The sequence below is a fragment of the Triticum aestivum genome, chromosome 1B, assembly GCF_018294505.1.
Source record: "Triticum aestivum cultivar Chinese Spring chromosome 1B, IWGSC CS RefSeq v2.1, whole genome shotgun sequence".
Lineage (NCBI taxonomy): Eukaryota > Viridiplantae > Streptophyta > Magnoliopsida > Poales > Poaceae > Triticum > Triticum aestivum.
Genome location: NC_057795.1, coordinates 451,155,691 through 451,178,304, shown reverse-complemented (window position 1 = coordinate 451,178,304; position 22,614 = coordinate 451,155,691). Strand labels below are relative to the sequence as shown.

General features: G+C 42.2%; 1 protein-coding gene across 1 annotated transcript; it reads left to right on the top strand.

Annotated features, from left to right (window-relative positions):
* The first annotated feature begins 14,686 nt into the window (after nt 1–14,686).
* Nucleotides 14,687–22,614, top strand: LOC123092544 (uncharacterized). The gene is made up of 18 exons (XM_044514346.1): nt 14,687–14,884; nt 14,990–15,174; nt 15,371–15,445; nt 16,002–16,057; nt 16,624–16,695; nt 16,770–16,865; nt 16,955–17,035; nt 17,580–17,615; nt 17,942–18,037; nt 18,122–18,202; nt 18,811–18,882; nt 18,959–19,054; nt 19,138–19,218; nt 19,809–19,868; nt 19,977–20,072; nt 20,158–20,238; nt 21,652–21,762; nt 21,834–22,614. The coding sequence occupies exons 2-18, from the start codon at nt 14,996–14,998 to the stop codon at nt 22,331–22,333; spliced, it is 1,869 nt and encodes a 622-aa protein (XP_044370281.1). The 5' UTR covers nt 14,687–14,884; nt 14,990–14,995; the 3' UTR covers nt 22,334–22,614.

Sequence of the window (22,614 nt, the reverse complement as noted above, 5' to 3'; positions counted from 1 at the left end):
AATTTCGTGCTGGAGACCGCATAGAATTTTAACTACCACACGAGGGTCCCAATCTCAAAATACAAACATATCGCAATGACAAAAGGCTGCTTCCATTACCCCATGTTGGTACGTATTTAATATTACAAACTTATCTTCTTTCGTTGTATTTCGATATGCATGCATCGAACTGAATAATATTAACCCGTGTTACATAAAACTTTATCTAACTTTAAATTCTTGTTCTTTTTCTAGCTCTCGACGACCTTTCTTCTGACGACTTCGACCATGTTCACTGCTGTGTCTACTCTAAGGATATTGAGCTTATCTACAACCAGACACGATTCTTTCTACAACGCCTTTTCGGAGATACTTTCATCTGTTGCCGTCCATTTGTACACGTCTTGACTCCCACTAACACCAAAGACTGTGTCATGGTTGGTTACATCTGTCCTTGTTAAAACACCAAACGTATTTTGCTCATATATAATATAAACAATATTGACGAAATCTTGCTTATATGTAAAATTATAGAGAACCTATTTATTCAAACCTAAAACAACAAAACTTTTGTTGTTCTCTTAATATGTTGTTTTATCTGTTTACACAAAAACCTGAACATGCTAGGAATTATATTACTTTCAATTTGGAATTTCTTAATGTTTGCGCACTCACCGTATTCAGCCATTCTTTTATTTATTGTCCAAGTGGCAATTCAACGGCTTTAATTTCCATTAAATTTGATTTCTTCTAGAGAATTCCGAGGAGCGTTGTCTCGACACTGAAGAGATGGGTGGACATGCCAACCAATGGCACGGTGACCCTTGAAGCTCCTGATGAACCTACCCATGTCATCACTCCTTTGTCATACTTATCTTCAAAAACGATGGTAGGATGGTAATAGAAAAGTCTTCTTTCAAAGACTTCATATCAGCTACATCCTTTGTTGAAAAGAACGTTGTTCTAATCACTTTCAAAGAGCATCATGACCGTTCTGTGTCCATCATCATTCAACGCATTCTGTAGATTCCGTCGGAACCTGCACCTAAAATGGAAGCAAACAGTGTATCTCCTAGGATGTTCAGCGCTCATTTCAAGATGATGCCTCCAAGGAGCAAAACACTGGTTAAAATAAGTTTGCTAGTTAGGATGGTATAGTAATGTAACTATTATGGACCATGTGCTTGCTTGAACTATCCGAATGATCTTTTGGAACTTATGTAGCTCTTACGGACCCTCTACTCACAGTTTCAACCATCGAAATGATCCTTTGCAACAAATGTTGTTTGAACTATCACAATGATTCATTCGAAAAAATGTAGTTCTAATCCTTTGAAAAGTTCACAATTCAAAAAAACAGAAAGAACCATTTTCAAAAATCAAATGAAACAAGAATCAGTTTTTGATCCAAACCCTATAGCAATGCCATGTTATCAAACTTATTCAAACAATCTACTGAAACATATCTCAATTTAAAACCAAACAGGACTCCATTTTCAAGTGCAAACTATGTTTACTTCACCAACTTTTCATGAACACACAGTTGTGCACCCAATAACATAACAACAGTGCCTCCCTGGCAAAGGAAGATTGTTAATTGAAAAAAACGTTTTCACAACAAAGGCACGACCATGCATCTGCTGAGTGTTCTACCAATCACACAACTACTTTCACAGCCAAAGATGGAATACGCACATATGGATCACGCACGCAGCATGCAACGAATAAAAAAAATTCAAAGAACAAGATAAGTGAAAATCTTTTTTAAAAACAGATAAAACAAACGCCTGTTTCCGAAAATCTACGCCTGGAACCGCCGGGTGACTAGCAACTGCTCTTTGGCGGTTTCCTTTTTTGCACGACAAAAGATCCCTTTCACTTTTCCGACTCCATTTGCATCCTCTTCCTCGAAAGTTTCTCGCCGGCCACAGTTCACCACCGCACACCTCCAGCCATGGACGACGGGAAACTAACAACATTCACCGAGCACATCACTACCCACGGTACAACCATGCTGGAGGTGGTGTACACCAACGACCCAAGGACCATGGAGCGGATCATCAAAAAGTACGAGGAATATCTAAAGGAGGAGAAGAACAAGTTCATTGGCCTCGACCTCGAGTACACACGTAAGAGCAGTTACGTACGACAAGGGATCGCAGTCGTCCAACTTGACATGCGCGAGCGTGTCCTTGTATACCACTACTGCAGGTCCGAGCACTCCCAGGCGTTAGTTGACTTCCTGCAACGGAAAGCGGTAACTTTCACCAGCGTCGACACCAGGAACGACAAGACCATGCTTGCCCGTGCATGCATCAGAATTCCAGACGAGCACCACGTCGTCATCCAAAGGCTATTCTGCATCAAGGGTGGTGGAGAAAGGGACTCCACGGCTGACCTTGCAGCGGCCATCATCAACCCCTCATACAAGAACATGAAGAAATCATTCCCAAAGGAGAAGCACCAGTTCTGGGAGTGGAAGCCGCTTTCCCCAATACACCTTGAGTACGCGGCAAAGGACGGGTATGTTATCTAGGAGTTGTACCGTAGAATCCTAATCATCAAGAACGGGCTACATCACCTCCACCAACAACCAGTGAAAGAAAGACTCCACCCACGTAAGAACAAAGACGAGGGATCTTCCCGCGGCTGGAAGCACCAGAAGGGAAACATTGGTTGGTAAATTGCGAGAAAATGGATCGTGCCATGATTGATTGATCTGCCGTGATTGAGTGATCGGGTGCGTGGCACAACTATTATGATAATTTAGGTTGAATGAACCCATGTTGTAAATATGTTTGTTGTTGCTCAAAGATGCTGTCTGTATTGTATTACTATTTTACGTCTGAACTTTGAACACGGTGGTGTGCGTGTCTAAATGTAATTAGTAAGTTATGTCCCAGTATTGAGCAAGCATATACTGTATCCATGACTATAGAATGAGAGATATGTCACACGACATTGTATTATAATTTTCATACTCAACCTTTACAAGATGCATCATGCATTTACAAGAATATGTGATGGTATCGTTGCAAACTTTCAGTAGAATGCTTATTCAACATTGGCATGAACAATTCATAAATATTGCAGAAGAACATTCGGTACACAGACACAGGGGACAAGAACTTTGTTACTTTGACCACATTGAAAATAAATTAAAATCACACAACACAACCATTTCACATCAAACACCATTCCGTCCATTCACAGGTTCCTCTCCGTACACCAGTTCTCCACGATGCCACAAAACTACACTACCGTGTCCAACTGACCTATGTACAACCGTGGCTCTCTAAGTGTCAACTCAACCCATGCCTCTGGTGCCACGCACCCATGACCCTAGAGACTTCACACTTGTGCATCCACAACCGAGCCTCTCTAACCAAATATTCGAACCGATGCCTCTGCTGCCATACATCTGTGCCTCTAGACACTTGACAGCAGCAAGAGGGTTCAAAACCATGCATCCACACAACCGTGCTTGTACCGACTGCACTTCGGTGCCTCCGTTTGCTCGATCGACGTGCCTCACATGAAACCCACAGTAACTCTACGTGCTCCGTGCGAGTGATCGCCCGTGCCTCCGCACAACCGTGCATGTACTGACTTCAATTATGTGCCTCCATTTGCTCAATCCACGTGCCTCACATGAAACCCACTGTAACTCTACATGCTACACACACACGTGCATCTCGCATGAAACCCACAGTATCTCTACGTGTTCGGCACGCGTCATCTCCCTGTAACTTTGGTATTGCACACACGTTCCTCTCAGTATACCCATGTTCCAAACAACCGTGCATGTACTCACTGCAATTCCATGCCTCTGTTTGCTCAAACCACGTGTCTCACATGAAACCCACAGTAACTCTACGTGCCTCCACACAACCGTGCATGTTCCGACTTCAATTCCGTGCCTCCATTTGCTGAATCCAGGTGCCTCTCACATAAAAGAGATGCACAACCATGCCTCAGAGTAAACAACGCACGTGCCTCTACTGTATTTATAACTGTGACCACAATTAAATAACATCCATCCAAAAAACATCTTTAAAAGAGATGCACAGCCAAGCCTCTTATACATCAAAATCCATTATGTTCAAATGATATAACTAACATCACTGCGGCACAAGATTGAAGGTAACAACAAGCCTCCCAACACACTGTTTGAAAGTTATCAGCACCAAGCTGTTTACTTCAATAGACGATGCCTGGAGAAAATCACTGAAACCTTCCTGTTTGAACACCATTCTATTACCCAAACCAATGAAGTAGGAGCAAGGAGTGCTCACATATATATCATCATCACCAGATTCTAGAGTAACTTCAAGAGTTAAAATGCCAGTTCTAGGAAAAGTCACAAACTCCTTCAAACTCCTCACGACAATACCAGGAATAACCTGACAAAAAATATCAAGCTATCAGAAATAGAATAAAAATTCAAAACTATAAGTAGAAGACATAATAAAAATAAATAAATAAACAGAAACAAAGAAAAAATAATGGGGAAAAATCTGACCATATGATGACCATTAACATTCATTGAATCAATCCTGTGAACAAAAGGACAACAGGGTATGTACTCATCATCAAATAGTTGACACCTCATGAAATACATCTGCTGATAATTAAGAAAAACACCACGGGTGTAATAACAACTCCCAACAAGTTCCTTCTCGGTGTCGCTCAAACCATGTAGAGCTACAAAATATAATTACGCAGGCTCAAGGGAACAGAAAAATCAAAATGTACAATAAAACAAGATAAAAACTTCCTTAAAAATAAACCTTACCAATAGACGGTAAAGGAGACAACGCATCTCCATGACCAACACGATAAAAATCAATACCAATCCAAGTTCCATAATGTTCAAGCCTAATGGTCATTATATCACGAGGACGAACACCATAATCACTGACCAATCATTCCCAGGAAGGACCGTGGAATTTGCTCCTCACCCGACCATGACTAAACAGAACACCATACAAATAACCCTCATTGCACTAAAGAGCAAGATTAGTATCTTCGTCACCCCTCCTTATACCTAAAGCCCTACACTCCTCGATGTAACGAGCAAGATGAGCTCTAACACTGCACGGAACATACTGCACAACAAATCAAAACAAGGATCATAATCAAAATCTAAACAGCATGGGCAGCACCAAAAGAAATAAGCGTCTGTGCAAAAAATTGAACAACTATAAAATAATTTTCTTACAACACGCCTCCAACAACGTCGATCCAGGACCACACTGAACCCATCTATAGAAGAATCAACAGAAGAACACGGGCCACCAGGCATATGGCAAAAAGGTGTTGGGGAACGTAGCAATAATTCAAAATTTTCTATGCATCACCAAGATCAATCTATGGAGATTCTAGCAACAAGAGAGGGAGAGGATGAGTGTATCTTCATACCCTTGAAGATCGCGATGAGGAAGCGTTACAAGAACGCGGTTGGTGGAGTCGTACACGCAGCGATTCAGATCACGGTCGATTCTGATCTAAGCGCCGAACGGACGGCGCCTCCGCGTTCAACACACGTACAGCCCGGGGACGTCTCCTCCTTGATCCAGCAAGGGGAGAGGAGAAGTTGAGGGAAAACTCCAGCAGCACGACGGCATGGTGGCGATGGAGCTCGTGGTTCTCCGGTAGGGCTTCGCCAAGCACTACGGAGGAGGAGGAGGTGTTGGAGGAGGGAGGGGCTGCGCCAGGGGCAAGGGTGTGGCTGCCCTCCCACCCCCTCACTATATATAGGGGAGGGGAGAGGGGCTCGGCCCCTCTTGATGGATCTAGAGGAGGGGGGCAGCCAGGGGAAACCCTAGATGGGTTTGGGCGCCCCCACCCCTAGAAAACTTGCCCCCCAAGCCGGGGGGGGAGGCTGCCCTAGGGGTGGGGCCCCTACCTCTCCAGGTTACATGAGATGGGGTGGGAGGGGCGCTCAGCCCCTTGGTGGGCTGATGTGCCCCCTCCCCTTGGCCCATAAGGCCCCCCAACACTTGCCAGGGCCTTCAAAACCCCTTTCGGACACGCTGGTCATCATCTGGTACCCCCGGAACAATTCCGGACTCCAATACCCTTCGTCCAATATACCGATCTTCACCTCCGGACCATTCCGGAGCTCCTCGTCACGTCCAGGATCTCATCCGGGACTCCGAATAACCTTCGGTAACCACATACTATTTCCCATAACAACTCTAGTGTCACCGAACCTTAAGTGTGTAGACCCTACGGGTTCGGGAACCATGCAGACATGACCAAGACATCTCTCCGGCCAATAACCAACAGCGGGATCTGGATACCCATGTTGGCTCCCACATGTTCCACGATGATCTCATCGGATGAACCACAATGTCGAGGATTCAAGCAATCCCGTATACGATTCCCTTTGTCAATCGGTACGTTACTTGCCCGAGATTTGATCATCGGTATCCCAATACCTCGTTCAATCTCGTTACCGGCAAGTCACTTTACTCGTTCCGTAATGCATGATCCCGTGACTAACTACTTAGTCACATTGAGCTCATTATGATGATGCATTACCGAGTGGGCCCAGAGATACCTCTCCATCATACGGAGTGACAAATCCCAGTCTCGATTCGTGCCAACCCGACAGACACTTTTGGATATACCTGTAGTGCACCTTTATAGCCACCCAGTTATGTTGTGACGTTTGGTACACCCAAAGCATTCCTACGGTATCCGGGAGTTGCACAATCTCATGGTCTAAGGAAATGATACTTGACATTAGAAAAGCTCTTAGCAAACGAACTACACGATCTTGTGCTATGCTTAGGATTGGGTCTTGTCCATCACATCATTCTCCTAATGATGTGATCCTGTTATCAATGACATCCAATGTCCATGGTCAGGAAACCATAACCATCTATTGATCAATGAGCTAGTCAACTAGAGGCTCACTAGGGACATGCTGTGATCTATGTATTCACACATGTATTATGGTTTCCAGTTAATACAATTATAGCATGAACAGTAGACAATTACCATGAACAAGGAAATATAATAATAACCATTTTTATTATTGCCTCTAGGGCATATTTCCAACAGTCTCCCACTTGCACTAGAGTCAATAATCTAGTTCACATCACTATGTGATTGTAATGAATCCAACACCCATGGGGTTTGATCATATCTTGCTTGTGAGAGAGGTTATTAGTCAATGAGTCTGAACCCTTCAGATCCGTGTGTGCTTTACAAATCTCTATGTCATCTTCTAGATGCAGCTACCACACGCTATTTGGAACTATTTCAAATAACTGCTCTACTATACGAATCAGGTCTACTACTCAGAGTCATCCAGATTAGTGTCAAAGTTTGCATCAGCGTAACCCTTTACGACGAACTCATTTACCACCTCCATCATCGAGAAAATTCCTTAGTCCACTAGTTACTAAGGATAACCTTGACCGCTGTCCTGTGATCCATTCCTGGATCACACTTGTACCCCTTGACTGACTCATGGCAAGGCACACTTCAGGTGCGGTACACAGCATAGCATACTGTAGAGCCTACGTCTAAAGCATAGGGGATGACCTTCGTCCTTTCTCTCTCTTCTGCCGTGGTCAGGTCTTGAGTCTTACTCCATACTCACACCTTACAACACAGCCAAGAACTCCTTCTTTGCCGATCTATTTTGAACTCCTTCAAAATCTTGTCACGGTATGTATTCATTTGAAAGTACCATTAAGCGTTTTTTATCTATCCTTATAGATCTTGATGCTCAATGTTCAAGTAGCTTAATCCAGGTTTTCCATTGAAAAACACTTTTCAAATAACCCTATATGCTTTCCAGAAGTTCTACATCATTTCCGATCAACAATATGTCAACAACATATACTCATCAGGAATTTTATAGTGCTCCCACTCACTTCTTTGAAAATACAAGTTTCTCATAAACTTTGTATAAATCCAAAATCTTTGATCATCTCATCAAATCATATATTCCAACTCCGAGATGCTTACTCCAGTCCTTAGAAGGATTACTGGAGCTTTGCATACGTGTTAGCATCTTTTAGGATTTACAAAGCCTTTTGGTTGTATCACATACAACCTTTCCTCAAGAAAATTGTCGAGGAAACAAAGCTTTGACATCCTATTTGCAAGATTTCATAAATAATGTAGTAACTGCTAATATAATTCCAACAGACTCTTAGCATCGCTACGAGTGAAAAAGTCTCATCGTAGTCAACTCCTTGAACTTGTCGGAAAACATCTTAGCGACAAGTCGAGCTTTCTTAATGGTGACACTTAACATCATTGTTCGTCTTCCTTTTAAAATCCATTTGTACCCAACAGCATTACAACCATCAAGTAGTTCTTCCAAAGTCTACACTTTGTTTTCATACATGGATCATCTCTCGGATTTTATGCCCTTGAGCCATTTGTCGGAATCCGAGCCCACCATCGCTTCTCCATAGCTCGTAGGTTCATTGTTGTCTAGCAACATGACCTCTAAGACAGGATTACGTACCACTCTGAAGTAGTACGCATCCTTGTCGACCTACGAGGTTTGGTAGTGCCTTGATCTGAAGTTTCATGATCACTATCATCAGCTTCCACTTCAATTGGTGTAGGCGCCATAGGAACAACTTCTTGTGCCCTGCTACACACTAGTTGAAGTGATGGTTCAATAACCTCATCAAGTCTCCACCATCCTCCCACTCAATTCTTTCAAGAGAAACTTTTCCTCGAGAAAGGACCCGTTTCTGGAAACAATCACTTTTGCTTCCGGATCTGAATTAGGAGGTATACCCAACTGTTTTGGGGTGTCCTATGAAGATGCATTTTATCCTCTTTGGGTTCGAGCTTATCAGCCTAAAACTTTTTCACATAAGCGTCGCAGCCCCAAACTTTTCAGAAACGACAACTTAGATTTCTCTAAACCATAGTTTATACGGTGTTGTCTCAACAGAATTGCATGGTGCCCTATTTAAAGTGAATGCGGTTGTCTCTAATGCCTAACCCATAAACGATAGTGGTAATTCGATAAGAGACATCATGGTATGCACCATATCCAATAGGGTGCAGTTATGATGTTCGGACACACCATCACACTATGGTGTTCCAGGCGGTATTAGTTGTGAAACAATTTCCACAATATCTTAATTGTGTGCCAAACTCGTAACTCAGATATTCATCTCGATGATCATATCATAGAAATTTTATCCTCTTGTCACGACAATCTTCAACTTCACTTGAAATTACTTGAACCTTTCAATAATTCAGACTTGTGTTTCATCAAGTAAATATACTTAGCATCTACTCAAATCATGTGTGAAGTAAGAACATAAGGATATCCACTGCGTGCCTCAGCACTCATTGGACTGCACACATCAAAATGTATTACTTCCAACAAGTTGCTTTCTTGTTCCATCTCACTGAAAATGAGGCCTTTCAGTCATCTTGCCCATGTGGTATGATTTGCATGTCTCAAGTGATTCAAAATCAAGTGAGTCCAAATGATCCATCTGTATGGAGTTTCTTCATGCATATATACCAATAGACATGGTTCACATGTCTCAATCTTTTCAAAAACGAGTGAGTCCAAAGATCCATCAACATGGAGCTTCTTCATGCGTTTTATACCAATATGACTCAAATGGCAGTGCCACAAGTATGTGGTATTATCATTACTATCTTATATCTTTTGGAATGAACATGTGTATCACTACAATCGAGATTCAATAAACCATTCATTTTAGGTGCAAGACCATTGAAGGTATTATTCAAATAAACAGAGTAACCATTATTCTCCTTAAATGAATAACCATATTGCGATAAACATAACCCAATCATGTCTATGCTCAACGCAAACACCAAATAACAATTATTAGGTTTAGCACCAATCCCGATGGTAAAGGGAGTGTACGATGTTTGATCACATCAACCTTGAAAACATTTCCAACACATATCGTCGTCTTAACTTTGGCTAGTCTCCGTTTATTCCGTAGCCTTTTATTTTGAGTTACTAACACTTAGCAACCGAACCGGTATTTATTACCCTGGTGCTACTAGGAGTACTAGTAAAGTACACATTAATATAATGTATATCCAATATACTTCTGTCGACCTTGCCAGCCTTCTCATCTACCAAGTATCTAGGGTAGTTCTGCTTCAGTGACCGTTCCCCTCATTACAGAAGCACTTAGTCTCTGGTTTGGGTTCAACCTTGGGTTTCTTCACTAGAGCAGCAACTGATTTGCCATTTCATGAAGTATCCCTTCTTGCCCTTGTCCTTCTTGGAACTAGTGGTTTTACTAACCATCAACAATTGATGCTCCTATTTGATTTCTACTTTCGCGGTGTTAAACATCGCGAATAGCTCAAGGATCATCATATCTATCCCTGATATGTTATAGTTCATCACGAAGCTCTAGTAGCTTGGTGGCAGTGACTTTGGAGAACCATCACTATCTCATCTGGAAGATGGCTCCCACTCGATTCAAGTGATTGTAGTACTCAGACAATCTGAGCACATGCTCAACGATTGAGCTCTTCTCCCTTAGTTTGCAGGCTTAAGAAACTTGTCAGAGGTCTCATACCTCTTGACGTGGGCACTAGTCTGAAATCCCAATTTCAGTCTTTGGAACATCTCATATGTTCTGCGACATTTCAAAATGTCTTCGGTGCCTCAATTCTAAACCGTTTAACATTACACACTGAACTATCACGTAGTCATCAAAACGTGTATGTCAGATGTTCGCAACATCCACAGACGACGCTCGAGGTACAGCACAATGAGAGGTGCATTAAGGACATAAGCCTTCTGTGCAGCAATGAGGTCAATCCTCAGTTTATGGACCTAGTCCGCACAATTTGCTACTATCAACTCTCAACTAAATTTTCTCTAGGAACATATCTAAAACAGTAGAACTAAACCGCAAGTTACGACATAATTTGCAAAGACCTTTTGACTATGTTCATGATAATTAAGTTCATCTAATTTAATGAACTCCCACTCAGATAGACATCCCTCTAGTCATCTAAGTGATACATGATTCGAGTCAACTAAGTCGTGTCCGATCATCACGTGAGACAGACTAGTCATCATCGGTGAACATCTTCATGTTGATCGTATCTGCTATACGACTCATGTTCGACCTTTCGGTCTCTTGTGTTCCGAGTCCATGTCTGTACATGCTAGGCTCGTCAAGTCAACCTAAGTGTTTTGCTTGTGTAAATCTGGCTTACACCCGTTGTATTCGAATGTTAGAATCTAACACACCCGATCATCATGTGGTGCTTCAAAACAACGAACCTTCGCAATGGTGCACAGTTAGGGGGAACACTTTCTTGAAATTTTAGCGAGGGATCATCTTATTTATGCTACCATCCTTCTAAGCAAATAATATGTAAAAACATGATAAACATCACATGCAATCAAATAGTGACATGATATGGCCAATATCATTTTGCTCCTTTTGATCTCCATCTTTGGGGCACCATGATCATCACCGTCACCGGCATGACACCATGATCTCCATCATCATGATCTCCATCATCGTGTCTTCATGAAGTTGTCTCGCCAACTATTACTTCTACTACTATGGCTAACGGTTTAGCAATAAAGTAAAGTAATTACATAGCATTATTCAATGACACGCAGGTCATACAATAAATTAAGACAACTCCTATGGCTCCTGTCGGTTGTCATACTCATCAACATGCAAGTCGTGATTCCTATTACAAGAACATGATCAATCTCATACATCACATATATATCATTCATTACATCCTTTTGGCCATATCACATCACATGGCATATGCTGCAAGAACAAGTTAGACGTCCTCTAATTGTTGTTGCAAGTTTTTTTTATGTGGCTGCTATAGGTTTCTAGCAAGAACGTTTCTTACCTACGCAAAAGCCACAACGGTGATATGCCAATTGCTATTTACCCTTCATAAGGACCCTTTTCATTGAATTCGATCCGAATAAAGTGGGAGAGACTGGCACCCGCTAGCCACATTTATGCAACAAGTGCATGTCAGTCGGTGGAACCTGTCTCACGTAAGCGTACGTGTAAGGTCGGTCCGGGCCGCTTCATCCCACAATACCATCGAAACAATATAGGACTAGTAACGGTAAGCAAATTGAACAAACCAACGCCCACAACTACTTGTGTTCTACTCGTACATAGAATCTACGCAATAGACCTAGCTCATGATGCCACTGTTGGGGAACGTAGCAATAATTCAAAATTTTCTATGCATCACCAAGATCAATCTATGGAGATTCTAGCAACAAGAGAGGGAGAGAATGAGTGTATCTTCATACCCTTGAAGATCGTGATACAGAAGCGTTACAAGAACACGGTTGGTGGAGTCGTGCATGCAGCGATTCAGATCGCGGTCGATTATGATATAAGCGTCGAACGGATGGCGCCTCCGCGTTCAACACACATACAGCTCGGGGACGTCTCCTCCTTCTTGATCCAGCAAGGGGAGAGGAGAAGTTGAGGGAAAACTCCAGCAACACGACGGTGTGGTGGCGATGGAGCTCGTGGTTCTCCGGCAGGGCTTCGCCAAGCACTACGGAGGAGGAGGTGTTGGAGGAGGGAGGGGCTGTGCCAGGGGCAAGGGTGTGGCTGCCCTCCCACCCCCTCACTATATATAGGGGGAAGGGGAGAGGGGCCCGGCCCCTCTTGATGGATCTAGAGGAGGGGCGGCGGCCAAGGGAAACCCTAGATGGGTTTGGGCGCCCCCACCCCCCTAGGAAACTTGCCTCCCAAGCCGGGAGGGGAGGCTGCCCTAGGGGTGGCGCCCCTACCTCTCCAGGTTACGTGAGATGGGGTGGGAGGGGCGCTCAGCCCCTTAGTGGGCTGATGTGCCCCTCCCCTTGGCCCATAAGGCCCCCCAACACTTGCCGGGACCTCCGAAACCCCTTTCGGACACGCTGGTCATCACCTGGTACCCCCGGAACAATTCTGGACTCCAATACCCTTCGTCCAATATACCGATCTTCACCTCTGGACCATTCCGGAGCTCCTCGTCACGTCCAGGATCTCATCCGGGACTCCGAACAACCTTCGGTAACCACATACTATTTCCCATAACAACTCTAGCGTCACCGAACCTTAAGTGTGTAGACCCTACGGGTTCGGGAACCATGTAGACATGACCGAGACATCTCTCCGGCCAATAACCAACAGCGGGATCTGGATACCCATGTTGGCTCCCACATGTTCCACGATGATCTCATCGGATGAACCACAATGTCGAGGATTCAAGCAATCCGTATACAATTCCCTTTGTCAATCGGTATGTTACTTGCCCGAGATTCGATGGCCGGTATCTCAATACCTCGTTCAATCTCGTTACCGGCAAGTCACTTTACTCGTTCTGTAATGCATGATCCCGTGACTAACTACTTAGTCACATTAAGCTCATTATGATGATGCATTACCGAGTGGGCCCAGAGATACCTCTCCGTCATACGGAGTGACAAATCCCAGTCTCGATTCATACCAACCCGACAGACACTTTTGAAGATACCTGTAGTGCACCTTTATAGCCACCCAGTTACGTTGTGACGTTTGGTACACCCAAAGCATTCCTACGGTATCCGGGAGTTGCACAATCTCATGGTCTAAGAAAATGATACTTGACATTAAAAAAGCTCTTAGCAAACGAACTACACGATCTTGTGCTATGCTTAGGATTGGGTCTTGTCCATCATATCATTCTCCTAATGATGTGATCCCGTTATCAATGACATCCAATGTCCATGGTCAGGAAACCATAACCATCTATTGATCAACGAGCTAGTCAACTAGAGGCTCATTAGGGACATGTTGTGATCTATGTATTCACATATGTATTACGGTTTCCAGTTAATACAATTATAGCATGAGCAATAGACAATTACCATGAACAAGGAAATATAATAATAACCATTTTTATTATTGCCTCTAGGGCATATTTTCAACAAAAAGACAAGCCATAACTGCAAGGAACACATTGGTTATCAAGAACTAATCCCACAAAACCCAGTTGAAACTTGACATCTGATAGTGTTGGTAGTCCCCACCCGTAACTACCCCATAAATATCCATATCCCGGAAATATAATGGGAACAAAAAGAGAAACGAATAAGGGAAACAGGGAACCCACGAAGGCAACCAGTAGAGAACGACGATATCGCGAAAGGGGAAGCGCGCTCGATGCTAAAGAAGGACCGCCATAAGAGCATGCAACAAGCGCGGCGGCCGCAACAGTTGCCGCCGTAACCACGAGACAAGAGCAGCGACGGCGACGGGTGGAGATGACGACAAAGAAAGAATAGTCCGCGACGAGGGTTCGCCCACACCAAAGAGAAATAGATCTCAAAACAAATCAAAATGTATTACAAAACATTAAAAGTATAAGGACTAAAGTGAAAAAAGGAAAACCCACAAAGGGAAACCGAAAACCGAAAATCACGGGAGAAGTCGTGCGCGCGCCAAGTGTTGCGCGCGGAGCGCATCGGAAAAGTCTCAGGAGCGTTCCGCGCGTGACACTTGGCACGCGGGGAGCGCTCCCCGACTAATCGTTACGGGCTCCTCAATTAGTCGTTTTCAAATAGATAGACAAGCTTCCCTGTTATTGGGCCCAAATCTGGTCCGTGGTGGCGGTATGTCCGTCCAGTCCAGCAAAAGCACATAGGCCCCTTTCGATGCTCCTTCACAACCCAGTGGGCCGCGTTTCCTTCCGGCGCCGCCAAAGAGTTTGGCGTCGAACACACGCGGCCGCGGCCGTCACCGTCTTCGCCGTGCCTACGAAGAGATCGAAGAGGAAGAGGAAGCGGCGTCGCGGCGCACCCCATTTCCATTCTCGGCTTCCTCGCCCACCGACCACCCCCGCTTCTCCTCCCTCAGCCTACGCGCCGCCCACCGCCGCCATTGACGTAAGCGCCCCCTCCTCTACCGTCGCGCTCCCGCTCTGCTGCTCCGTTCCCTTCCCTTCTCCCGCGTAGTCACCTCCGGTCCTCTCTCCGCTTGCGCTCCTGCAGGCACAGATGATGGGCTCCGGCAATGGCTCCGGCCATCTCGACCCGGGCCGCGTCCACGAGCTCGTCATGCGCCGCAAGCCGTACGACCTCCTCCACTACCTGAATTCCGTACCCGGGGCGTCCGAGGACCCGCACTGCCGCCAGATCAAATACGTCGCGGAGACTCTCCTGCTGCTCATGCGAAGGTGCGGCTCTGGCCTCTCGGTGGCGTCTCGCTTCATGGATCCAGCGCTTGCTCTGGTCCATGCAACGCTCCTTCCCCAGTTTCCTCCCGCGGCGCGCTAGCTGCCACGATTCCTGCTCTGATTTCTGCGCCTGCTTCTCGCGCTTCCTCTAGTAGTAGGACTACTAATTTGGTTGCGTTGTTTTCTCGTCCTCCAGAGGTTTGGTTCCCGGAGACAAGACGCTGATCGTGGATTGGGCCCGAAACGCATGGTTGAACGCGACACAAAGCAGGTTGGTGCTTGAAATTTCGCAGTCTCCCTCATGCCGTGTTCCTAGTTTCCTACCATGTCACCCGCTATCTGTTCGATGTTTGTACCCCGAGAAATGGTCCTAAACATCTACGGTTAGTTCCATCTGGTCTCTGGTGCCGATTTGTTGCTTGCGTAATGAGCGATTCAGTGTAGTATAGCGCGTATAATAATACTACAATTTTGTTATTGGAATGATGCTCAAGCACTTGATTGATTTGCTTTAATCTCCTGTGCAGAATTTCTGCTACTAGATAGAATGGTTATGGCAAATTCTGTTCGGTTTTGTTCTGTAACTTAAAAGGTTTGGCTTAGTCTCGTGTTACAAGATAAATCTTCTGTCGAATCCTTTCCGTGGAAGTTATTTATGTTGGCAAGGCACCATCTCATTGAGGAAAAATGAAACCATCTTCCATTTTACAAAAAGTTGCTACTTGTGTTGCTTATTAAAATGTTGGTATGCTATTTCAATTAGCTAGACATATTATGATCTGGGTTTATCTTTGCATATAAATTAAATATTTGTTCTATTTTTGCAGACTTTTTTCATCCCAGATGGTTGGTGGTGGTCCATCCAATTTTACTTCAGATGCAGGTTCAGCACTATAACCTCTAGCATATCTTCTCTTGGTGTCACTGAGCATTTTGTTGAACGTCATTTACAGATTTACCTGAGGATTTTCCCTGTTATGAGTTTATAACTCATAGATGGCCGTTTTTATTGGCATTTTGTCAAGATTATTTTCACAGTATATTGTATATGTTGTGAACGTATGACTGTATATATACGATCAAGATGATTGCAACAAGGATTTTATTTTTCTACTGCCATGTTTATCCAAGATTGAACATGCAGGTTTTGGTTACATTATCTTTCAGGTAATTCATTATTTCTCAAAATCCTATCAACTACTGCAAGCTTTTCTGACAGGAGGAACGTAATTTCTAGCAACTTAGTGTATAGCTGCTTAGTTTATCAAGTTGCTCTGCAGTCAATATACACCTATGGATTATGGTAGATATACTCCTATACTTGCCGGCAAGATTTCTGTGTACTGCTACTTGTTCTTTATCTACTATTTACTCTCATAGTAAGTCACAGATAGATCAAGGTGAATGGTTGTATATCTATGGTGGATGATCTGTGTCATTCTTATACAGGTTATAATATGCATCCACACAATTCAAGTTCATATTCTGGAAGGATGTTGACCAATGAACCTGGCAGTAATGGTATAGCAAAATTCGGTGTTTCACTTCTATCTGAACTGTCTGTTTCTCCTAACCATCATGGTACATGTGTGCAGACTTCAGACATGCTGCAATGCATAATCAGTTATCTGCTTCTAACCCAAGGAATCATACTGCAACATTTCTTCCACAGCAAGCAAACTCAACTGATGGTCGGTAAATGTTCCATGTCTTCTTACTCTACAATCTTTCTCCCATAAGTATGTATTTAGAACGATCATCATTCATGTCTGATGTGTAGTGATGCTTGATGGAACCCCTGCTTTTAACTCCGGAACTCATGCTTCAGCATATGTTCCATTGCGGAATAATTCTAAGCTTGGTTAGTAACAATTTCTGATTCCTCACCCTGCATTGTTACTTACCATGTTTATTAGTTGTCATGTCGCTCCTGCTTGACATGGCAATTCACAAAGAAAGAACGAAAGCCTGATGACTTGTGAGCTTTGTCTGTTAACTTGAAAGTAATGCTAACAAGTTTCTTGCTTTTTACCATGGTGACTCACGAGTGTGCTGTCTTGATACAGCAAGGAAATATTTGTTCGCTACTTGTTCATTCATATAGGGTAACTGAAAGGATTGCGATGATTCAAGTTCAATTTTGGCAATGTAGTCTGGAACGTTTGGAATAAATAAGATGGAACTCCTATCAACTACTCCCAAAGTTTTCTGAAACAGGTCGAATGATTCTTAATTGAAACTAAAAGTTAGCAACTTAGCATAGCTGCTCAGTTTACAAAGTTGACAAGGTTTCTGTGTACCACTCCTTGTCCTGCATCTAATATTTACTTTCGTAGTCAGTCGCAAATAGATTCAGGTAAATGGGTGTGTATCTTAGGTGGATTATCTGTGCCATTATTTTACAGGTTCATATTCTGGAAGGATGTCGACCAACGAACCTGGTAGTGATGACACAGCTAAATTTGGTGTTTTACTTCTATTTATCTGAACTTTGTATTTCTACTACTCCCTCCTTCCATCTATATAGGGCCTAATGCGTTTTTCGAGGCCAACTTTGACTAAATGTTAGAGCAATAATATATGACATGCAAGTTACACAAAGCATATTGTCAAATTCGTATGTGAAAGGAGATTCCAATGATATAATTTTCACATTATACATCTTATGTATTATTAATCTTATCAATAGTCAAACATTGTCTTAAAAAACGCATTAGGCCCTATATAGATGGAAGGAGGGAGTAACAAAATCATCACACGTGTGCAGGGCTCAGAGATACTGCAACGCATAATCAATTATCTGCTTCTTACTCACGGAATCATACTGCAACATTTCCTCAACTGCAATTAAACTCGAATGATGGTTAGTAAATGTTCCATGTTTGCTTACTTTATAACTTATCTCACATAAGTATGTATTGAGCTGATCATAATGTCTGATGTGTAGTGATGCTTGATGAAACATCTGCCTTTAACCCTGGAACTCATGCTTCAGCCTATGTTCCATCAAGGGGTTATTATACACTTGGTTAGTAGTGTTTCTTGTTTTCTCACCCTCCCTGCATACTTGATACATCAGTTAACATGTTATTAGTTTGTCATGCCACTCCTGCTTGACATGCAAATTCACAAAGAAAGGAAAATCTTTATGACTTTTGAACTTTGCTTGTTAACTTAAAATTAACGCCAACAAGTTTCTTGCTTTGTACCATGGTAAGTCACGAGTCTGTTGTCTTGATACAACGAGGAAATATTTGTTTGCTGCTTATTCCTTCATCTCTTATTACTGAAAGGATTGCCAGTGCATTAGCGATTCAAGTTTCAACTTTGCCAATGTAGTCTGGAATGTTTGAAATAAACAAGATGAACTCCTATGAACTACTCCAAGGTTTTCTGTAACAGGACGATCATTTGTTAATAGAAACTAAAGTTAGTAGCTTAGCATATCTGCTCAGTTTACCAAGTTGCTCTTCTGTCAATATACACCTTTGGTAAATATACTCATATACTTGTTGACAAGGTTTCTGTTTACCACTCCTTGTCCTGTATCTAATATTTACTTTCATAGTCAGTTACAAATAGATCCAGGTAAATGAGTGTATATCTATGGTGGATAATCTGTGACATTCTTTACAGGTCATAAGATGCACCCACAAAATTCAAATTCAAATTCTGGAAGGATGTTGACTAACAAACCTGGTAGTAATGGTATAGCTAAATTTGGTGTTTTACTTCTATCTATCCGAACTGTGTATTTCTACTAACAATCATCACACGTGTGCAGGGCTCAGAGATACTGCAACGCATAAACAGTTATCTGCTTCTTACCCACGGAATCATACTGCAACATTTCCTCAACTGCAATTAAACTCGAATGATGGTTAGTAAAATGTTCCATGTTTGCTTACTTTATAACTTTTCTCATATAAGTATGTATTTGAGCTGATCAAGTCTGGTATGTAGTGATGCTTGATGAAACATCTACCTTTAACCCTGGAACTCATGCTTCAGAATATGTTCCATCACGGGGTTATTATACACTTGGTTAGTAGTGTTTCCTATTTTCTTACCCCTATCTTACCTGCATTCTTGATAGTTTGTCATGTCTCTCCTGCTTGACATGCCAATTCACAAAGAAAGAAAAATCCTTATGACTTGTGAGCTTTGCCTGTTAACTTAATTAATGCTGGGAAATTTCTTGCTTTGTACAATCGTAAGTCATGAGTCTGCTGTCTTCATACAATGAGGAAATATTTGTTTGCTGCTTATTCATTCATATCTTATTACTGAAAGGATTGCCAGTGTATTAGCGATTCAAGTTCCAGCTTTGGCAGTGTAGTCTGGAATGTTTGAAATTAACAAGATGAACTCCTATCAACTACTCCAAGGTTTTCTGAAACAGTAAGAACATTTGCTAACAGAAACTTAGTTCAAAACTTAGCATAGCTGCTTAGTTACCAAGTTGCTCTGCAGTCAATATGCACCTATGTTAAATATTCATATACTTGTTGACAAGGTTTCTGTGTACTGCTCCTTACCCTTTTATGTGATATTTACTTTCGTGGTCAGTTACAAATTGATCAAGGTAAATGTATGTATATCTATGGTGGATGATCTGTGTCATTCTTTTACAGGTCATAATAATTCAAGTTCATATTCTGGAAGGATGTTGACCAACGAACCTTGTAGTAATGGTATTTCTAAGTTCGTTGCTTTTACTTCTATCCTCTATCTCTATACCTCAAAAAAAAAAAAAACGTTGTATTTCTTCTAACCATCATGGCATCATAAAATGTGTGCAGAGGTCAGAGATGCTGCAATGCATAATCAGTTATCTGCTTCTAACTCAAGGAATTATACTGCAACATTTCCTCCAGTGCAGGCAAATTTGAATGATGGTTAGTAAATGTTACATGTTTGCTAACTCTACATTTTTTCTTACATAAGTATGCATTTGGACTGATCATCATGTCTGATTTGTAGTGCCGCTTGATGAAACATCTGCTTTTAACTCCGGAACTCATGCTTCAGCATATGTTCCATTGCGGGATAATCCTACACTTGGTTAGTAACATTTCCTGTTTTCTTACCCTGCACCCGTGATACGTCACTTAACATGTTTATTAGTATGTCATGTCACTCCTGCTTGACATGCCAATTCACAAAAAAATAAAGAAATCCCAATGACCTGTGAACCTGCCTGTTAACTTAAAATTATGCTGACAAGTTTCTTGCTTTGTACCATGGTAAAGTCATGAGTCCACTGTCCTAATACAACGAGGAAATATTTGTTCACTACTACCTCCGTCCTGGTTTATTGGTCCCCATTGTATTTTGTGCCAAATTTTGACCATAAATTTAACTAACAAAATGTCCATGCATGTCACAAAAAATTATATCATTAGAAACTATGTTCAAACACGAGTCCAACGGACCAACGATATAATTTTTGTTGACATGCATTAATATTTTGTTAGTTAAATATTTGGTCAAATTTGACACAAATTACCAAGGGGACCAATAAACCAGGACAGAGGTAGTACTTGTTCATTAATATAGTACTAATTGAAAAAAGAAAGTACAAAGAAATATTTGTTCACTACTTGTTCATTAATATTTGTTCACTACTTGTTCATTAATATTTGTTCACTACTCCTCCTAGGCATGCCAATTACGAAAAATAAAGTATAATACTATTGAGAGATTGCTAGTGTATTCGTGATTTGATTTTCTACTTTGGCAGGTAGTCTAGAATGTTTGGAAAATTGGAATTAATAAGAAGGAACTTCTTGCTACTTTTCGATGATTTTACCATCTGCCCACTTAATTGACAGAGTCGATAAGCCACAGGGCATGTTTGCTTTATAATACAGTGAAATCTAGTGGTACACATATATAGATGCCTGGTTACCATCTAGTAGTATTTAGGAACGGAGGGAGTAAATACTTTGTTCATCCTTTGCATGCATCTGTGCTTTGTTGCTCTAATTCAGACATGTTTATTTTGCACATATTATGAGTTTATGTTCAGAGATACACTATTTCTGTATTTCGTCTAGTTGAATATACACATTATGAAGCAACACTGGAATACGGGTCCTATGAGGTCACCGCCTCACTGGCACAGAACCCAATGAAAGTTTTTTCTAGTTCATTCTGAAAAATCATTTCTAGTCCACCTATGAGCAGATAGAATAAGCTATTACAGATTCTACCTTCTTTGCCACCTCTATCTTGTACTCCCCCCGTTTTTTGACACTAATGTCAAAAAGCGTCTTACATTATGGGACGGAGGGAGTATATCCAAGTAGAGGTCGAAACTTGAAATAACTTCTGAGCAATTAATTGCATTTTCCCTTGATTTTTCAAGCAATGCTATTTCAATGAGAAGGTGAAGCCAATTATATTGCAGCAATGTTTAGTAATATGCTTTATCGTATGTTTTATGTGATGGTTCTTTCTCTGATGTTTTTCCAGCACAAGCATTCAATGAACTCTTGGATAATATTTTTTCGCCACAAAAGCATGGTAAACGGACGGTCGGACCACTATGGCCGTGCCACCCTGGATCAGAGCAGAATAGAAAAGGTTAAAATCTTTATTGACACTTGTTGTTTCCAGAAGATTACATGTGCATCAACGTGTGTGCCATATTGCAGTGCTGCCCACAGTAGATATCAAAGGAAAGAGACCTGCATCGATGAAGGTGGCGACGCTGAGGTTGAACGTTGCTTCTTTGGTTGCAGAGGATGGAATTAATAGTGCTGCAGGGGTGTTGATTAGGGATGGCAGCACGTCACAATTCGTCGGTGCATCATGCTTTAGTCCGATACTACGCAGGGAGCCAGCTCTTCTTCTTGCAGCTGCTTGTTGCAAAGGGATCAAAATCGCTCTGTCCTATCAACCAGCTAGTATCATGCTGGAGTCTCATCTGCTCCCTCTGCTCAACCCGCTATACGCCTCTTCGGATCAACCGCCAGATGTAGTACAGCTGAAAGAATTCCTGAGCCAGGGATACCCACATTTCGTAGTCCGGGACATTCCAGAAGAATCCAATCGTGCTGCTTGTGAGTTGGCTCTCAATGTTTTGCACCTACGGGAGTCCTATATGTTCTTCAATGATCCACCAGAATGGCTTGTCCCTTACTTAGATCAGTGAGCTTAAATACTCTTTGAGTTTGAAAACGATTCACCGGCTACTCAGTAGAAAGCTTCATGGTGTAGGTAAATGGCAGGTGCAAGCTTTCATCTTGAGTGTAGTACTGTAGATTAGATATAGTGAAGTTGAAGTATACATACAGTAACGACGTTCTTTCAACATCTCACACACATACATACATGGATAGTGTCTTGTCAGTCTTCTTGGTGTATTGTGCACCCAGTTGTGATAGTTGTGATGTAAACCTGGGTAGACCATATACTGATGAATAGAAATGATTA